General features: G+C 49.7%; 1 protein-coding gene across 1 annotated transcript in view; it reads left to right on the top strand.

The window, feature by feature from the left end:
* The window catches only part of ubr4 (ubiquitin protein ligase E3 component n-recognin 4), a 182,047-nt gene that overhangs the window by 58,412 nt on the left and 104,480 nt on the right, over positions 1 to 19,155 (top strand). Inside the window, exons 27-37 of the mRNA XM_065020956.1 lie at positions 889 to 1,046; positions 1,419 to 1,421; positions 1,569 to 1,775; positions 2,021 to 2,122; positions 3,329 to 3,429; positions 3,825 to 3,991; positions 6,548 to 6,768; positions 6,906 to 6,969; positions 7,405 to 7,596; positions 13,439 to 13,509; positions 13,801 to 13,948. Of these exons, the coding sequence (XP_064877028.1) occupies positions 889 to 1,046; positions 1,419 to 1,421; positions 1,569 to 1,775; positions 2,021 to 2,122; positions 3,329 to 3,429; positions 3,825 to 3,991; positions 6,548 to 6,768; positions 6,906 to 6,969; positions 7,405 to 7,596; positions 13,439 to 13,509; positions 13,801 to 13,948 (1,434 nt within the window). The remainder of the gene's footprint in view (positions 1 to 888; positions 1,047 to 1,418; positions 1,422 to 1,568; positions 1,776 to 2,020; positions 2,123 to 3,328; positions 3,430 to 3,824; positions 3,992 to 6,547; positions 6,769 to 6,905; positions 6,970 to 7,404; positions 7,597 to 13,438; positions 13,510 to 13,800; positions 13,949 to 19,155) is intronic.

Genomic DNA, 19,155 nt, shown 5'->3' with positions numbered 1-19,155 from the left:
AGCCTGTGTTCCCCCCTCAGCATAATGACTGTCTGGGATACAGCCTGTGTTCCCCCTCAGCATAATGACTGTCTGGGATACAGCCTGTGTTCCCCCTCAGCATAATGACTGTCTGGGATACAGCCTGTGTTCCCCCTCAGCATAATGACTGTCTGGGATACAGCCTGTGTTCCCCCTCAGCATAATGACTGTCTGGGATACAGCCTGTGTCCCCCCTCAGCATAATGACTGTCTGGGATACAGCCTGTGTTCCCCCCCTCAGCATAATGACTGTCTGGGATGCAGCCTGTGTTCCCCCATAGTATAATGACTGTCTGGGATACAGCCTGTGTTCCCCCTCAGCATACTGACTGTCTGGGATATACAGCCTGTGTTCCCCCTAGTATAATGACTGTCTGGGATACAGCCTGTGTTCCCCCTCAGCATAATGACTGTCTGGGATATACAGCCTGTGTTCCCCCTCAGCATAATGACTGTCTGGGATACAGCCTGTGTTCCCCCCTCAGCATAATGACTGTCTGGGATACAGCCTGTGTTCCCCCCATAGTATAATGACTGTCTGGGATACAGCCTGTGTTCCCCCTCAGCATAATGACTGTCTGGGATACAGCCTGTGTCCCCCCTCAGCATAATGACTGTCTGGGATACAGCCTGTGTTCCCCCTCAGCATAATGATTGATTGAGTGAATGACATGATTGATTTGTCAAGCCTTTCCTGTGGAACTGCCAGTTGTTCCATGCTGTCACACCCGATCCAACTCGTTAACCAGTCCAGGGTTAGATCAATCAGGGATACAACACATTTTGGTGAAACGTCTGGGGTCCCCAGAGACGATGTTTGAGAATAATGACTGTGTCCGACTAACTTGTCTCGTCTCTTTCTCTCAGCGTAATGCGTTCGCCAACGACACCATCCCGTCCGAGAGCTACATCAGTGCCATCCAGACGGCTCATCTGGGCACGCTCAGTAACCAGTCCCTGGCTCTGGCCTCGTCTCTCAAACACATCCTCCTCTCTCTGGTCCGCCTCACCGGAGACCTCATTGTGTAAGTTATTCTCTAATTCCAGCAGCAGCCACATCCACACGGTCGATATTACATCAACACTTTCCACTATTGCAATGCTAATCTACCTTTCGGGATAAAATATGCGATTCTCCCATTGACTGGGGTCTGTGTTTTCATCAAAGCTGTTACAGGAAGTGGGCGCCTGTTGCGTGTCTGGGATTTCCTACTTCCCTGGCGCTAGAAACCACTGGCTCCACAGTAATTAGTTCCATACTGGACATTAATGTAGACATGGGCCCCCCCCCCAGGACTGAGGATTTGAACCCTCCCCAGGTTGAACCTCTCCTCCAAGAGAGGCAGCATTAACACTCTCTCTGCCCCCCCAGGACTGAGGAGTTGAATCCTCCCCAGGTGGTACATGCCCTGCTCCCCCTCCTCCAAGAGAGCAGCATTAACACTCTCTGCCCCCCCCAGGACTGAGGAGTTGAATCCTCCCCAGGTGGTACATGCCCTGCTCCCCTCCTCCAAGAGAGCAGCATTAACACTCTCTCTGCCCCCCAGGACTGAGGAGTTGAATCCTCCCCAGGTGGTACATGCCCTGCTCCCCCTCCTCTTGGAGAGCAGCACGGAGAGCGTAGCTGAGATCTGCTTGACCTCTCTGGAGCGTATCCTGGGCCCCGCTGAGTCGGACACCTTCCTGTCCCACGTCTACCAGAGACTGGTCACAGGATGCTACAACATCATCGCCAACCACTCCGACCCCAACAGGTGAGACTTGAACTTTGACCCGAGCAGTTAGGCTGAGACTGGAGTTGAGTCAACTTTAATGACCTCCCCCTAGAGCGGAAATTAATTAGACGATTGCTGTCCATCAATGATCCTGCTAATCAACTCGACAGGGCTTAAGAAAAACAGTTACATATGCCCCCCCTTCAATAGAGTGAAAAGTTGGCTTTAAGACCTATTCAAAGGTGATTGACAGCTGTCATTTTGTTCCATGTGTTGTGTCTTAGTGGTCTGGATGAGTCTGTGTTGGAGGAGTGTCTGCAGTATCTGGAGAGGCAGTTGGAGAGCAGCCAAGTGTGCAAGGCCATGGAGGACTTCTTCTCCTTCAGGTTGGTGTGCCGTTTCTGGTGTGGCTCAGTCGGTTAGAGCCGTGCTCCTATCAAAACACGGGGGTCGTGGGTTAAATTCCCACAGGGGTTTGTGGTACGTATTTTTCCAACGCACGACCGCAGACTAAGCCATGTCGCAGTTCACGACCGTCTCTCTCTCATAGGCGGCTCGTGAGTTTCAAATTTGGGGAAGCGATCTTTTCACCCCCAAATATCCCTGCCTCTATCGTGGCATTTGCAGACCAATGTAAAATAGCCTGCTTTTCCTAATGTGATGAGTAGATTGGTTAGTCATAAATTAGGATTATAATTTAACTAATTTACTGGTAGCCTAGTAGGTTGTTGGTTGGAATCCCCCGGAGTGTCAAGGTAAACATCTGTTATTCAATCCCTGAACGAGGCAGTTTGGGCGGCAGGTAGCCTAGTGGTTAGAGCGTTGGACTAGTAACCGGAAGGTTGCGAGTTCAAACCCCCGAGCTGACAATGTACAAATCTGTCGTTCTGCCCCCGAACAGGCAGTTAACCCGCTGTTCCTAGGCCGTCATTGAAAATAAGAATTTGTTCTTAACTGACTTGCCTAGTTAAATAAAAACCACTGTTCCCTGGGCACTGATGATGTGGATCTCGATTATGGCAGCCCAAATGTGGGAAGACACATTTCAGTTGTACAACTGACTCTGTATCCACCTCTTTCCCCGTTTGCAACAGCTAACTTTTTTTTTAAAGAGGATCTTGGAGAAAATGTGGCTTTTAAAAAAATAAACACATGTATTGCATTTCTACGACACTTTACATGACTGGAGACATGTTGGTAGAATCCTACATGACAGCGTAGACTGCTCACCTCAACAATCAGATATTTAATATTTGAACGCAGCCCAAAATGCTCACCTCAACAATCAGATATTTAATATTTGAACGCTGCCCAAAATGCTCACCTCAACAATCAGATATTTCATATTTGAACGCTGCCCAAAATGCTCACCTCAACAATCAGATATTTAATATTTGAACGCTGCCCAAAATGCTCAGTTCTCGACTTCTCGATTTAGTAAACGAAATCATGCTCTCTGGTGTAGTAATTTTGGTTATTTTCTTTATTTCTGTATAGACAGGAGTAATTATATCATTTAGTTATCTTCCCATATCCTATTGGATGAGCTGCCGATGGTCTCTTAACATTCTCTCTCTTGTTTTGTGTCTCAGTGGAGAACTGGTTCAGATCATGATGGCTACAGCCAATGAAAACCTATCTGCTAAATTCTGCAACCGGGTGCTGAAATTCTTCACCAAACTCTTCCAGCTCAGTAAGTTTTATCCTCACTCCTCTTGTTTTCCCCATCCCAAACCAGTCCTGCCTCCCAAACCAGTCCTGCATCCCAAACCAGTCCTGCATCCCAAACCAGTCCTGCATCCCAAACCAGTCCTGCCTCCCAAACCAGTCCTGCCTCCCAAACCAGTCCTGCCTCCCAAACCAGTCCTGCCTCCCAAACCAGTCCTGCCTCCCAAACCAGTCCTGCATCCCAAACCAGTCCTGCCTCCCAGACCAAAGTGTAGTTCCATACTGACCAACTAGAGACTTGTCCGCTCATCCTAATCGTGACGTCAACCCTTTTTTACTCTAGTTTCTCAAGTTCGTTTCAGTTCTACCATCTCTTTCATGTCATAAAACCTAAAAATCTCCTCGCTTATTCCACCTCAGCGGAGAAGAGTCCCAACCCCAGCCTGTTGTGTCTGTGCGGCTCCCTGGCCCAGCTGGCGTGTGTGGAGCCGTCCAGGCTGCAGTCGTGGCTCAGCCGCATGACGGCCACGCCACCCAAGGACTCGGAGCATCTGGAGACGGTGCAGGAGAACAGGGCGCTGCTACAGGTGTGTGTGTGTGTGTGTGTGTGTGTGTGTGTGTGTGTCAGCACAAAAGCAGTTCTCAAGACTGGTCAACATTAAACCGTCTCAACTACAGGTAACTGCCAAAATCGAGGAGACACTTGAGTAAATGAGGGAATCAAAGTATATTGAAAGCAGGTGCTTCCACACCAGGTGTGGTTCCTGCGTTAATTAAGCAATTAACATCCCATCATGCTTAGGGACAGGTATGAAAATGCTGGACAGACCATTATTTTGGGGTACCATGACAACGCCCCCATCTACAGGGCACGAGTGATCACTGAACGGTTTGATGAGCATGAGAACGATGTGAACCATATGCCGTGGCCGTCTGTCTCCAGATCTCAACCCGATTGATTCTGGAGTGGTGTCTGAGACAGCGTTTTCCACCACCATCAACAAAACACCGAATTTCTTGTGGAGAATGGGTGTCACATCTCCCCAATAGAGTTCCAGACGCTTGTAGCATCTATGCCAAGGTGTGTTGAAGCTGTTCTGGCTCCCGGTGACACCCAACGACCCTATTAAATATGTTGGAGTTTCCTTTATCTTGGCAGTTACATTATTATATTTCCTCTTCGTGTTTTTTCTAGAATTGTTTGTACTCTTTTTATCGGGGGTTTTGTTGAACGGTAGACCAAAACTTAGACACTACAACATGGATCAAAAACATTTCGGTACTAGAATTTTTGTGTTACTTTCGGGAACTTCTGTCAAATGTCTCACGTCGTCTACTGATTGAGAAAGATCAAGTCTAGATCAGTGTAGCCGATAATGTCCCCTCTCATACTGACTCTTTTCTCCCCTGAGGAACCACTGGGAGTCTGGACTGTATCATGTTATCTCCTCTCTCATACTGACCCTAGTCTGGACTGTACCATGTTATATCCTCTCTCATACTGACACTAGTCTGTCCTGAGGAACCACTGGGAGTCTGGACTGTACCATGTTATCTCCTCTCTCATACTGACTAGTCTGTCCCGAGGAACCACTGGGAGTCTGGACTGTACCATGTTATCTCCTCTCTCATACTGACCCTAGTCTGGACTGTATCATGTTATCTCCTCTCTCATACTGACTAGTCTGTCCTGAGGAACCACTGAGAGTCTGGACTGTATCATGTTATCTCCTCTCTCATACTGACCCTAGTCTGGACTGTATCATGTTATCTCCTCTCTCATACTGACACTAGTCTGTCCCGAGGAACCACTGAGAGTCTGGACTGTACCATGTTATATCCTCTCTCATACTGACACTAGTCTGTCCCGAGGAACCACTGAGAGTCTGGACTGTACCATGTTATATCCTCTCTCATACTGACACTAGTCTGTCCTGAGGAACCACTGGGAGTCTGGACTGTACCATGTTATCTCCCCTCTCATACGGACTCTAGTCTGTCCTGAGGAACCACTGGGAGTCCACTGGGAGCCGTGATTGGGAGTCTAATTGGCCCAACGTCGTCTGGGTTTGGCAAATTGTAGGCCGTCATTGTAAATAAGAATTTGTTCTTAACTGACTTGCCCGGTTAAATAAAGGTTCAATAAATAAACTCAAGAGTCTGGGCTGCATAGCCACTTAAGATGCACAGAAGTTAACACACTTTAAACATTCGACACAGCATGTAATACCTGTCCATACAGGATAGAACACGTTACAAGGCAAGAAGATCCCGGAAACTTCCAGCGTTGTAGGCTAACTTTCTTTGCTAGCGAACAGCTGAAGCTCACGTCAGTTCACGACCTTTAGTACCTAGTTTGGGATAATATGCAATAACACGGGGCAAAAATATTGCTGATTTCAATGCTGCTCCAACGACTTTATTCATCCATTTTGTCTGGCCCTGCCTCTCGTCTGTCCCAGTCAAGATGGCGTTAGCTCCAGCTTCAGAGTGTGTGTGACATCATGGTTCTTAAAGAGACAGGCACACGTAAAAAAAAACCCAGATTGCTTCTCTTTTTTTTGTGTTGCAATTGTTGATGATCAGTACAATAAGTATCAAATGGAAGGGAAGCAGCTTGTTTTTCGTCCGTAGCCCCGTGAAATCAGCCCCAAAACCAGCTCAATAACTCAATTCCTTCACACACTCCTATTTGAACATGAAACCACCTGTATTGTGACTAGACCGTGGCTACATCTTGATTTACCCAGTTTATCAAGAGAGATTTACCATTTTTATTAAATGATTACCATTATGTTATATTATTAGTAAAAAAAACAAAAAAACAGCAGTCATTGATTTTGTGTGATTTGTATAATTGATTAATTTAATTCTAAATGTCATGATATCGAACTCCACAGACTTGTCTCGATTAAGGGCCATTCTGGGACTTTGGCTAATAGGCTTTTTATTTTGTTTGCTGTGGTATTGTTTTGGTATTAAGTAACGTGATGGTATCGTGATACCCGTTATCAGTATTGAAGTCAAAATATCCTTGTGGATACTTTACGTGGATTATCGTCAATAATCGTCAATAATTAACACCTGTCGACCAAACTGATTGGTTGGTCACAACTGTTTCAAAAAAAAATGTTTTTCTCTAGGTGCTCACCACGCACATTGTCAGGGACAACAGCCAGGTGGGCGAGGGCGTGTGCACCGTCCTGCTCTCCACCCTCATCCCCATGGCAACGGATATGCTGGCCAATGGGGACGGCGCTGGCTTCCCGGAACTCATGGTGATCATGGCGACCCTAGCCAGCGCCGGTCAGGGGGCGGGGCATCTGCAGCTGCATCGCGCTGCCATCGATTGGCTGACCAGATGGTAAGATGTGTTCCTGATGTGTAGAACTGGTGATGTGAATATTATTGGTACAACTCTTAGCTAGATCTGTATGATAGTTGATGTGTTTAAATATGCAGTTAGATTCAATAGAAATATAAATCTGTTATTTTCTACAGCAAAAAGTACCTGACCCAGAAAAACGTTGTGGAGAAAGTGAGCGCAAACGTGTCCCAGGGCAAAGTAAGTAGTAATTCAATCAAAAAAGAAAAACATTTTTTTAAATCAAGTTTTATATTCTGAACTGCCCTGTCTCCCTCTCTCTCTGTCTCCCTCTCTCTCTGTCTCCCTCTCTCTCTGTCTCCCTCTCTCTCTGTCTCTCTGTCTCTCTCTCTGTCTCTCTCTGTCTCCCTCTCTCTCTGTCTCCCTCTCTCTCTGTCTCCCTCTCTCTCTGTCTCCCTCTCTCTCTGTCTCCCTCTCTCTCTGTCTCTCTCCCTCTCTCTCTGTCTCTCTCTCTCTCTCTCTCTCCCTCTCTCTCTGTCTCCCTCTCTCTCCCTCTCCTCTCCCTCTGTCTCTCTCTGTCTCCCTCTCTCTCTGTCTCCCTCTCTCTCTGTCTCCCTCTCTCTCTGTCTCCCTCTCTCTCTGTCTCCCTCTCTCTCTCTCATGTTTTCCCCTCAGCATGCCAGCATACTAGAGTGCTCCTGCCATATCATCTCCTACCTGGCTGATGTGATGAACGCCCTGAGACAGAGCAGTGGCCAGGGCTCCTCCGTGCTGCTGGTTGATGGAGAGGAGAAGGCTGTAGAGGTGGACTCAGACTGGGTTGACGAGTTGGCTGTGGAGGACGATGACTCACAGGCTGAGGACTCTGTACGGACCTCCCTCTTATCATGTTTGGATAGAAATATATAGACATAGATAGGTTCTTTATATAGTGTGGAATAGATATAAATATGTAGAGGTTCTTTAAATAGTCTAGGAGAGAAATAAAGAGGTACTTTATATAGTGTAGAATAGATACTTAAATAGTGTAGAATAGATACTCTATATATAGTGTAGAATAGATACTATATATAGTGTAGAATAGATACTCTATATATAGTGTAGAATAGATAGTATATATAGTGTAGAATAGATACTCTATATATAGTGTAGAATATATACTATATATAGTGTAGAATAGATACTTTATATAGTGTAGAATGGGTACTATATATAGTGTAGAATAGGTACTATAAATAGTGTAGAATGGGTACTATATATAGTGTAGAATGGGTACTATAGATAGTGTAGAATAGATAGTATATATAGTGTAGAATGGATACTATATATAGTGTAGAATAGATACTATATATAGTGTAGAATAGATACTTAAATAGTGTAGAATAGATACTCTATATATAGTGTAGAATAGATACTCTATATATAGTGTAGAATAGATGCTATATATAGTGTAGAATAGATACTATATATAGTGTAGAATAGATACTTTATATAGTGTAGAATGGGTACTATATATAGTGTAGAATAGATACTTAAATAGTGTAGAATAGATACTATAAATAGTGTAGAATGGGTACTATATATAGTGTAGAATAGATACTATATATAGTGTAGAATGGGTACTATATATATAGTGTAGAATAGGTACTTATATATAGTGTAGAATAGGTACTTTATATAGTGTAGAATGGGTACTATATATAGTGTAGAATGGGTACTATATATAGTGTAGAATAGATAGTATATATAGTGTAGAATAGATAGTATATATAGTGTAGAATAGATAGTATATATAGTGTAGAATAGATAGTATATATAGTGTAGAATAGATAGTTTATATAGTGTAGAATAGATACTTTATATAGTGTAGAATAGATACTTTATATAGTGTAGAATATATATAAATATATAGAGATAGATAGGTACTTTATATCAGATGGAATAGGGGTACTTTATGTAGTGTGGAATAGATAGGTACTTTATATAGTGTGGAATAGATGGAGAGAAGGCTAGAGGACTCCAAACCGCTTTATCTTCACATCAGATGTCTCACTATTAGAGACACTGGGATTTCAGAAACCATTTCCCACACCGTGGCTCAACAACCTCCCAGCCTCTTTCGGTGATCCCCTCCTAGCCTCTTTCGGTGATCCCCTCCTAGCCTCTTTCTGTGATTCCCTCCTAGCCTCTTTCTGTGATTCCCTCCTAGCCTCTTTCTGTGATTCCCTCCTAGCCTCTTTCTGTGATCCCCTCCTAGCCTCTTTCTGTGATTCCCTCCTAGCCTCTTTCTGTGATTCCCTCCTAGCCTCTTTCTGTGATTCCCTCCTAGCCTCTTTCTGTGATTCCCTCCTAGCCTCTTTCTGTGATTCCCTCCTAGCCTCTTTCTGTGATTCCCTCCTAGCCTCTTTCTGTGATTCCCTCCTAGCCTCTTTCTGTGATTCCCTCCTAGCCTCTTTCTGTGATTCCCTCCTAGCCTCTTTCTGTGATTCCCTCCTAGCCTCTTTCTGTGATTCCCTCCTAGCCTCTTTCCCTCCTAGCCTGATTCCCTCCTAGCCTCTTTCTGTGATTCCCTCCCAGCCTCTTTCTGTGATTCCTCCCATCCTCTTTCTGTGATTCCCTCCCAGCCTCTTTCTGTGATTCCCTCCCAGCCTCTTTCTGTGATTCCCTCCTAGCCTCTTTCTGTGATCCCAGCCTCTTTCTGTGATTCCCCCCTCCCAGCCTCTTTCTGTGATTCCCTCCCTCCTCTTTCTAGCCTCTTTCTGTGATCCCCTCCCTCCTAGCCTCTTTCTGTGATCCCCTCCCTCCCAGCCTCTTTCTGTGATTCCCTCCCTCCCAGCCTCTTTCTGTGATTCCCTCCCTCCCAGCCTCTTTCTGTGATTCCCTCCCTCCCAGCCTCTTTCTGTGATTCCCTCCCTCCCAGCCTCTTTCTGTGATTCCCTCCTCCCAGCCTCTTTCTGTGATTCCCTCCCTCCCAGCCTCTTTCTGTGATTCCCTCCCTCCCAGCCTCTTTCTGTGATTCCCTCCCTCCCAGCCTCTTTCTGTGATTCCCTCCCTCCCAGCCTCTTTCTGTGATTCCCTCCCTCCCTCCCAGCCTCTTTCTGTGATTCCCTCCCTCCCTCCCAGCCTCTTTCTGTGATCCCCTCCTTCCCAGCCTCTTTCTGTGATTCCCTCCCTCCTAGCCTCTTTCTGTGATTCCCTCCCTCCCAGCCTCTTTCTGTGATTCCCTCCCTCCCAGCCTCTTTCTGTGATTCCCTCCCTCCCAGCCTCTTTCTGTGATTCCCTCCCAGCCTCTTTCTGTGATCCCCTCCTAGCCTCTTTCTGTGATTCCCTCCTAGCCTCTTTCTGTGATTCCCTCCTAGCCTCTTTCTGTGATTCCCTCCTAGCCTCTTTCTGTGATTCCCTCCTAGCCTCTTTCTGTGATTCCCTCCTAGCCTCTTTCTGTGATTCCCTCCTAGCCTCTTTCTGTGATTCCCTCCTCCTCTTTCTGCCCTCCTAGCCTCTTTCTGTGATCCCCTCCCAGCCTCTTTCTGTGATTCCCCCCCTCCCAGCCTCTTTCTGTGATTCCCTCCCTCCCAGCCTCTTTCTGTGATCCCCTCCCTCCCAGCCTCTTTCTGTGATCCCCTCCCTCCCAGCCTCTTTCTGTGATCCCCTCCCTCCCAGCCTCTTTCTGTGATCCCCTCCTCCCAGCCTCTTTCTGTGATCCCCTCCTCCCAGCCTCTTTCTGTGATTCCCTCCTCCCAGCCTCTTTCTGTGATTCCCCCTCCCAGCCTCTTTCTGTGATTCCTCCCAGCCTCTTTCTGTGATTCCCTCCCAGCCTCTTTCTGTGATTCCCCCTCCCAGCCTCTTTCTGTGATCCCCTTCCCAGCCTCTTTCTGTGATTCCCTCCCTCCTAGCCTCTTTCTGTGATTCCCTCCCTCCCAGCCTCTTTCTGTGATTCCCTCCCTCCCAGCCTCTTTCTGTGATTCCCTCCCTCCCAGCCTCTTTCTGTGATTCCCTCCCAGCCTCTTTCTGTGATCCCCTCCTAGCCTCTTTCTGTGATCCCCTCCTAGCCTCTTTCTGTGATTCCCTCCTAGCCTCTTTCTGTGATTCCCTCCTAGCCTCTTTCTGTGATTCCCTCCTAGCCTCTTTCTGTGATTCCAGCCTCTTTCTTTCTGTGATTCCCTCCTAGCCTCTTTCTGTGATTCCCTCCTAGCCTCTTTCTGTGATTCCCTCCTAGCCTCTTTCTGTGATCCCCTCCCAGCCTCTTTCTGTGATTCCCCCCCTCCCAGCCTCTTTCTGTGATTCCCTCCCTCCCAGCCTCTTTCTGTGATCCCCTCCCTCCCAGCCTCTTTCTGTGATTCCCTCCTCCCTCCCAGCCTCTTTCTGTGATTCCCTCCCTCCCTCCCAGCCTCTTTCTGTGATTCCCTCCCTCCCTCCCAGCCTCTTTCTGTGATCCCTCCTTCCCAGCCTCTTTCTGTGATTCCCTCCCTCCTAGCCTCTTTCTGTGATCCCTCCCAGCCTCTTTCTGTGATTCCCCCTCCCAGCCTCTTTCTGTGATTCCCCCTCCCAGCCTCTTTCTGTGATCCCTCCCTCCCAGCCTCTTTCTGTGATCCCCTCCCAGCCTCTTTCTGTGATCCCTCCCTCCCAGCCTCTTTCTGTGATTCCTCCCTCCCAGCCTCTTTCTGTGATTCCCTCCTCCCAGCCTCCTGTGATGCCCTCCCTCCCAGCCTCTTTCTGTGATTCCTCCCTCCCAGCCTCTTTCTGTGATTCCCTCCTCCCAGCCTCTTTCTGTGATTCCCTCCCTCCCAGCCTCTTTCTGTGATTCCCTCCTCCCAGCCTCTTTCTGTGATTCCCTCCCTCCCAGCCTCTTTCTGTGATTCCCTCCCAGCCTCCTGTGATTCCCTCCCTCCCAGCCTCTTTCTGTGATTCCCTCCCTCCCCAGCCTCTTTCTGTGATTCCCCCTCCCTCCCAGCCTCTTTCTGTGATTCCCTCCCAGCCTCTTTCTGTGATCCCTCCCAGCCTCTTTCTGTGATTCCTTCCCTCCTCTTTCTGTGATTCCTCCCTCCCAGCCTCTTTCTGTGATTCCCTCCCTCCCAGCCTCTTTCTGTGATTCCCTCCCAGACTCTTTCTGTGATTCCCTCCCAGACTCTTTCTGTGATTCCCTCCCAGACTCTTTCTGTGATTCCCTCCCAGCCTCTTTCTGTGATTCCCTCCCTCCCAGCCTCTTTCTGTGATTCCCCCCTCCCAGCCTCTTTCTGTGATTCCCTCCTAGCATTCCATCCTAGCCTCTTTCTGTGATTCCCTCCTAGCCTCTTTCTGTGATTCCCTCCTAGCCTCTTTCTGTGATTCCCTCCTAGCCTCTTTCTGTGATTCCCTCCTAGCCTCTTTCTGTGATTCCCTCCTAGCCTCTTTCTGTGATTCCCTCCCAGCCTCTTTCTGTGATTCCCTCCCAGCCTCTTTCTGTGATCCCTCCCAGCCTCTTTCTGTGATCCCTCCCAGCCTCTTTCTGTGATCCCTCCCAGCCTCTTTCTGTGATTCCCTCCCAGCCTCTTTCTGTGATTCCCTCCCAGCCTCTTTCTGTGATTCCTCCCAGCCTCTTTCTGTGATTCCTCCCAGCCTCTTTCTGTGATCCCTCCCAGCCTCTTTCTGTGATTCCCTCCCAGCCTCTTTCTGTGATTCCCTCCCAGCCTCTTTCTGTGATTCCCTCCCAGCCTCTTTCTGTGATTCCCTCCCAGCCTCTTTCTGTGATTCCCTCCCAGCCTCTTTCTGTGATTCCCTCCCTCCCAGCCTCTTTCTGTGATTCCCTCCCTCCCAGCCTCTTTCTGTGATTCCCTCCCTCCCAGCCTCTTTCTGTGATTCCCTCCTCCCAGCCTCTTTCTGTGATTCCCTCCCTCCCAGCCTCTTTCTGTGATTCCCTCCCTCCCAGCCTCTTTCTGTGATTCCCTCCCTCCCAGCCTCTTTCTGTGATTCCCTCCCTCCCAGCCTCTTTCTGTGATTCCCCCTCCCAGCCTCTTTCTGTGATTCCCCCCTCCCAGCCTCTTTCTGTGATTCCCCCTCCCAGCCTCTTTCTGTGATTCCCTCCCTCCCAGCCTCTTTCTGTGATTCCCCCCTCCCAGCCTCTTTCTGTGGATCCCTCCTTCCCAGCCTCCCCCTCCTTCCCAGCCTCTTTCTGTGATTCCCTCCCTCCCAGCCTCTTTCTGTGATTCCCCCCTCCCAGCCTCTTTCTGTGATTCCCTCCCTCCCAGCCTCTTTCTGTGATTCCCCCCCCCAGCCTCCCCCCCTCCCAGCCTCTTTCTGTGATTCCCTCCCTCAGCCTCTTTCTGTGATTCCCTCCCTCCCAGCCTCTTTCTGTGATTCCCTCCCTCCCAGCCTCTTTCTGTGATTCCCTCCCTCCCAGCCTCTTTCTGTGATTCCCTCCCTCCCAGCCTCTTTCTGTGATCCCTCCCTCCCAGCCTCTTTCTGTGGATCCCTCCCTCCCAGCCTCTCTTCTTGCCTCTTCCTTGACCGTGTTATAGAAGGTTCAAGGCCCTTCTCCTCAGACTTTCTTGTCCTATGCGTTTTGAGGAAGAGGAGGAGGCTGATTCGAAAAGAATAAGGAAGAGATTTATTGAGGGGGGGGTGGGGAAGCAGGCATGTTCAGTAGGAAGAACCTGAGTGTAATGGAGAGGGAATAGCGTATCTGTTAATAATGAGGAAAAAAACAGGCTGATTTCTCTCTGCTGTGTCGTAGGATGAAGACTCCCAGTGCAATAAGCTGTGTACCTTCACCATCACCCAGAAGGAGTTCATGAACCAGCATTGGTAAAAGAAGCCCCTCCCCCCTCCTTCATGTGATCAATACCATTCCTTCACAGTATTCCACTTCCACATAGACTGTGTGTCAATAACCTATACTTTCTGCCAAAGTGTGCAGGAAATGCCATCTGGTGGGATTGCTAACTCCAATCACCCCACCAACCAACCAATCACAATGCTTTTACATTTCTAGGAGGGGGTGTTCTATACGAGTGTACACTTCAGCAGAAAGGACAGGGTAATTGAGACGTCTCTAGTGCATCTATTATAAGTCAACCTCCCCTCTCCCTCTCCTAGGTACCACTGTCACACGTGTAAGATGCTGGACGGGGTAGGTGTGTGTACAGTGTGCGCCAAGGTCTGTCACAAAGACCATGAGATCTCCTATGCCAAATACGGTTCTTTCTTCTGTGACTGCGGGGCCAAGGAGGACGGTACCTGTCAGGTGAGACCGAATACCTCAGGTCACCATGGGAAGAGAACCACTGCGGTAACTTTTGGCTTGCTATATCACTTATTCCATCCATCCCATTGGCTTATCCTCATAACCAATCAGTGTGCCCCAGTTAGCTTGGGATCTAGCTGTTAAAGCTACACCTTAAAAAACATTACGTTAGGGAATCCATCCACTGTTGTTGTTGTTGTTGTTGTCTGTTTATCAAGTAGTACAACTTAAAACATCTCAGAATTAACTGGCTGACATGACTCAACTTTAAAAACAGAATTAGTTCAAGTGATTAATATAAGTGATTAATATAGGTGATTAATATAAGTGATTAATATAGGTGATTAATATAGGTGATTAATATAAGTGATTAATATAAGTGATTAATATAGACAGATTTATATGGATCGTAATAATATCTGCATGCCTTGCCTGTCTGTATTTTCACTGATGTATTAGCATAGGTGTGTGTGGGATCAACTGTGGTTGTGTGTGTGTGTGTGTGGGATCGTGTGTGTGTGTGTGTGTGGGATCGTGTGTGTGTGTGTGTGGGATCGTGTGTGTGTGTGTGTGGGATCGTGTGTGTGTGTGTGTGGGATCGTGTGTGTGTGTGGGATCGTGTGTGTGTGTGGGATCGTGTGTGTGTGTGGGATCGTGTGTGTGTGTGGGATCGTGTGTGTGTGTGGGATCGTGTGTGTGTGTGGGATCGTGTGTGTGTGTGGGATCGTGTGGGATCGTGTGGGATCGTGTGGGATCGTGTGTGTGTGTGGGATCGTGTGTGTGTGTGGGATCGTGTGTGTGTGTGGGATCGTGTGTGTGTGTGGGATCGTGTGTGTGTGTGGGATCGTGTGTGTGTGTGTGTGGGGATCGTGTGTGTGTGTGTGGGGATCGTGTGTGGGATCGTGTGTGTGGGATCGTGTGTGTGTGTGTGTGTGTGTGTGTGTGGGATCGTGTGTGTGTGTGTGTGGGATCGTGTGTGTGTGTGTGTGTGGGATCGTGTGTGTGTGTGTGTGTGGGATCGTGTGTGTGTGTGTGTGGGATCGTGTGTGTGTGTGTGTGTGGGATCGTGTGTGTGTGTGTGTGGGATCGTGTGTGTGGGATCGTGTGTGTGTGGGGATCGTGTGTGTGGGATCGTGTGTGTGTGGGATCGTGTGTGTGTGTGGGATCGTGTGTGTGTGGGGATCGTGTGTGTGTGTGGGATCGTGTGTGTGTGTGGGATCGTGTGTGTGTGTGGGATCGTGTGTGTGTGTGGGATCGTGTGTGTGTGGGGATCGTGTGTGTGTGTGGATCGTGTGTGTGTGTGTGATCGTGTGTGTGTGGGGATCGTGTGTGTGTGGGATCGTGTGTGGGATCGTGTGTGTGTGGGATCGTGTGTGTGTGATCGTGTGTGTGGGATCGTGTGTGTGGGATCGTGTGTGTGGGATCGTGTGTGTGGTATCGTGTGTGGGGATCGTGTGTGTGTGTGTGTGTGGGATCGTGTGTGTGTGTGTGTGGGATCGTGTGTGTGTGTGTGTGGGATCGTGTGTGTGTGTGTGTGTGGGATCGTGTGTGTGTGTGTGTGGGATCGTGTGTGTGTGTGTGTGTGGGATCGTGTGTGTGTGTGTGTGTGTGTGGGATCGTGTGTGGGATCGTGTGTGTGTGTGTGTGGGATCGTGTGTGGGATCGTGTGTGGGATCGTGTGTGTGTGTGTGTGGGATCGTGTGTGTGTGTGGGATCGTGTGTGTGTGGGATCGTGTGTGGGGATCGTGTGTGTGGGATCGTGTGTGTGGGATCGTGTGTGTGGGATCGTGTGTGTGGGATCGTGTGTGTGTGTGGGATCGTGTGTGTGTGTGGGATCGTGTGTGTGTGTGGGATCGTGTGTGTGTGTGGGATCGTGTGTGTGTGTGGGATCGTGTGTGTGTGTGGGATCGTGTGTGTGTGTGGGATCGTGTGTGTGTGTGGGATCGTGTGTGTGTGTGGGATCGTGTGTGTGTGGGATCGTGTGTGTGTGTGTGGGATCGTGTGTGTGGGATCGTGTGTGTGGGATCGTGTGTGTGTGTGGGATCGTGGGATCGTGTGTGTGTGTGGGATCGTGTGTGTGTGGGATCGTGTGTGTATGTGGGATCGTGTGTGTGTGGGATCGTGTGTGTGTGGGATCGTGTGTGTGTGTGGGATCGTGTGTGTGTGGGATCGTGTGTGTGTGGGATCGTGTGTGTGTGTGTGTGGGATCGTGTGTGTGTGTGTGTGTGGGATCGTGTGTGTGGGATCGTGTGTGGGATCGTGTGTGTGTGTGGGATCGTGTGTGTGTGTGGGATCGTGTGTGTGTGTGGGATCGTGTGTGTGTGTGGGATCGTGTGTGTGTGGGATCGTGTGTGTGTGGGATCGTGTGTGTGTGTGGGATCGTGTGTGTGTGTGGATCGTGTGTGTGTGTGGGATCGTGTGTGTGTGTGGGATCGTGTGTGTGTGGGATCGTGTGTGTGTGTGGGATCGTGTGTGTGTGGGGATCGTGTGTGTGTGGGGATCGTGTGTGTGTGTGTGTGTGATCGTGTGTGTGTGTGTGTGATCGTGTGTGTGTGTGTGGGATCGTGTGTGTGTGGGATCGTGTGTGTGGGGATCGTGTGTGTGTGGGATCGTGTGTGTGTGGGATCGTGTGTGTGGGATCGTGTGTGTGGGATCGTGTGTGTGGGATCGTGTGTGTGGGATCGTGTGTGTGGGATCGTGTGTGTGGGATCGTGTGTGTGGGATCGTGTGTGTGTGTGTGGGATCGTGTGTGTGTGTGTGGATCGTGTGTGTGTGTGTGGGATCGTGTGTGTGTGTGGGATCGTGTGTGTGTGTGGGATCGTGTGTGTGTGTGTGGGATCGTGTGTGTGTGTGGGATCGTGTGTGTGTGTGTGTGTGGGATCGTGTGTGTGTGTGGGATCGTGTGTGTGTGTGGGATCGTGTGTGTGGGATTGTGTGTGTGGGATCGTGTGTGTGTGGGATCGTGTGTGTGGGATCGTGTGGGTGTGTGTGTGGGATCGTGTGTGTGGATCGTGTGTGTGGGATCGTGTGGGTGTGTGTGGGATCGTGTGTGTGTGTGGGATCGTGTGTGTGTGTGTGGGATCGTGTGTGTGTGTGTGGGATCGTGTGTGTGTGGGATCGTGTGTGTGTGTGGGATCGTGGGATCGTGTGTGTGTGTGGGATCGTGTGTGTGTGGGATCGTGTGTGTGTGTGGGATCGTGTGTGTGGGATCGTGTGTGTGTGGGATCGTGTGTGTGTGTGGGATCGTGTGGGGATCGTGTGTGTGTGTGTGGGGATCGTGTGTGTGTGGGATCGTGTGTGTGTGGGATCGTGTGTGGTGGGATCGTGTGTGGGGATCGTGTGTGTGGATCGTGTGTGTGGGATCGTGTGTGTGGGATCGTGTGTGTGTGTGGATCGTGTGTGTGTGTGGGATCGTGTGTGTGTGTGGGATCGTGTGTGTGTGTGTGTGTGTGTGGGATCGTGTGTGTGTGTGGGATCGTGTGTGTGTGTGGGATCGTGTGTGTGTGTGTGGGATCGTGTGTGTGGGATCGTGTGTGTGTGTGGGATCGTGTGTGTGTGTGTGGGATCGTGTGTGTGTGTGTGTGTGTGGGATCGTGTGGGATCGTGTGTGTGGGATCGTGTGTGTGGGATCGTGTGTGTGTGTGTGTGGGATCGTGTGTGTGGGATCGTGTGTGTGTGTGTGTGTGGGATCGTGTGTGTGTGTGTGGGGATCGTGTGTGTGTGTGTGTGGGATCGTGTGTGTGTGTGTGAGATCGTGTGTGTGTGGGATTGTGTGTGTGTGTGTGTGTGGATCGTGTGTGTGTGTGTGAGATCGTGTGTGTGTGTGGGATCGTGTGTGTGTGTGTGGATCGTGTGTGTGTGTGGGATCGTGTGTGTGTGTGGGATCGTGTGTGTGTGTGGGATCGTGTGTGTGTGGGATCGTGTGTGTGTGGGATCGTGTGTGTGTGGGATCGTGTGTGTGTGGGATCGTGTGTGTGTGTGGGATCGTGTGGGATCGTGTGTGTGTGTGGGATCGTGTGTGTGGGATCGTGTGTGTGTGTGTGTGGGATCGTGTGTGTGGATCGTGTGTGTGGGATCGTGTGTGTGTGTGTGTGTGGGATCGTGTGTGTGTGTGTGTGTGGGATCGTGTGTGTGTGTGTGTGTGTGTGTGTGGGATCGTGGGATCGTGTGTGTGTGTGTGTGGGATCGTGTGTGTGTGTGTGGGATCGTGTGTGTGTGTGTGGGATTGTGTGTGTGGGATCGTGTGTGTGTGTGGGATCGTGTGTGTGTGTGGGATCGTGTGTGTGTGTGGGATCGTGTGTGTGTGTGGGATCGTGTGTGTGTGTGGGATCGTGTGTGTGTGTGGGATCGTGTGTGTGGTGGGATCGTGTGTGTGTGGGATCGTGTGTGTGTGGGATCGTGTGTGTGTGTGTGGGATCGTGTGGTGGGATCGTGTGTGTGGGATCGTGTGTGGGGATCGTGTGTGTGGGATCGTGTGTGTGTGGGATCGTGTGTGTGTGGGATCGTGTGTGTGTGTGGGATCGTGTGTGTGTGTGGGATCGTGTGTGTGTGGGATCGTGTGTGTGTGTGGGATCGTGTGGGATCGTGTGTGTGTGGGGATCGTGTGTGTGGGATCGTGTGTGTGTGTGTGTGGGATCGTGTGTGTGGGATCGTGTGTGTGGGATCGTGTGTGTGTGTGTGTGTGGGATGTGTGTGTGTGTGTGTGGGATCGTGTGTGTGTGTGTGTGTGTGTGTGGATCGTGGGATCGTGTGTGTGTGTGTGGGGATCGTGTGTGTGTGTGTGGGATCGTGTGTGTGTGTGTGGGATTGTGTGTGTGGGATCGTGTGTGTGTGTGGGATCGTGTGTGTGTGTGGGATCGTGTGTGTGTGTGGGATCGTGTGTGTGTGTGGGATCGTGTGTGTGTGTGGGGATCGTGTGTGTGTGTGGGATCGTGTGTGTGTGGGGGATCGTGTGTGTGTGGATCGTGTGTGTGTGGGATCGTGTGTGTGTGTGGGGTGTGTCGTGTGTGTGGGATCGTGTGTGTGGGATCGTGTGTGTGTGATCGTGTGTGTGGGATCGTGTGTGGGATCGTGTGTGTGGATCGTGTGTGTGGGATCGTGTGTGTGGGATCGTGTGTGTGTGTGTGTGTGGGGATCGTGTGTGTGTGTGTGTGTGGGATCGTGTGTGTGTGTGTGTGGGATCGTGTGTGTGTGTGGGATCGTGTGTG

This window comes from Oncorhynchus nerka, linkage group LG7 (genome assembly GCF_034236695.1).
Source record: "Oncorhynchus nerka isolate Pitt River linkage group LG7, Oner_Uvic_2.0, whole genome shotgun sequence".
NCBI classification, from domain to species: Eukaryota; Metazoa; Chordata; class Actinopteri; order Salmoniformes; family Salmonidae; genus Oncorhynchus; species Oncorhynchus nerka.
Note: the sequence above shows the minus strand (reverse complement) of the source record. Positions and strands in the feature narration are given on the sequence as shown.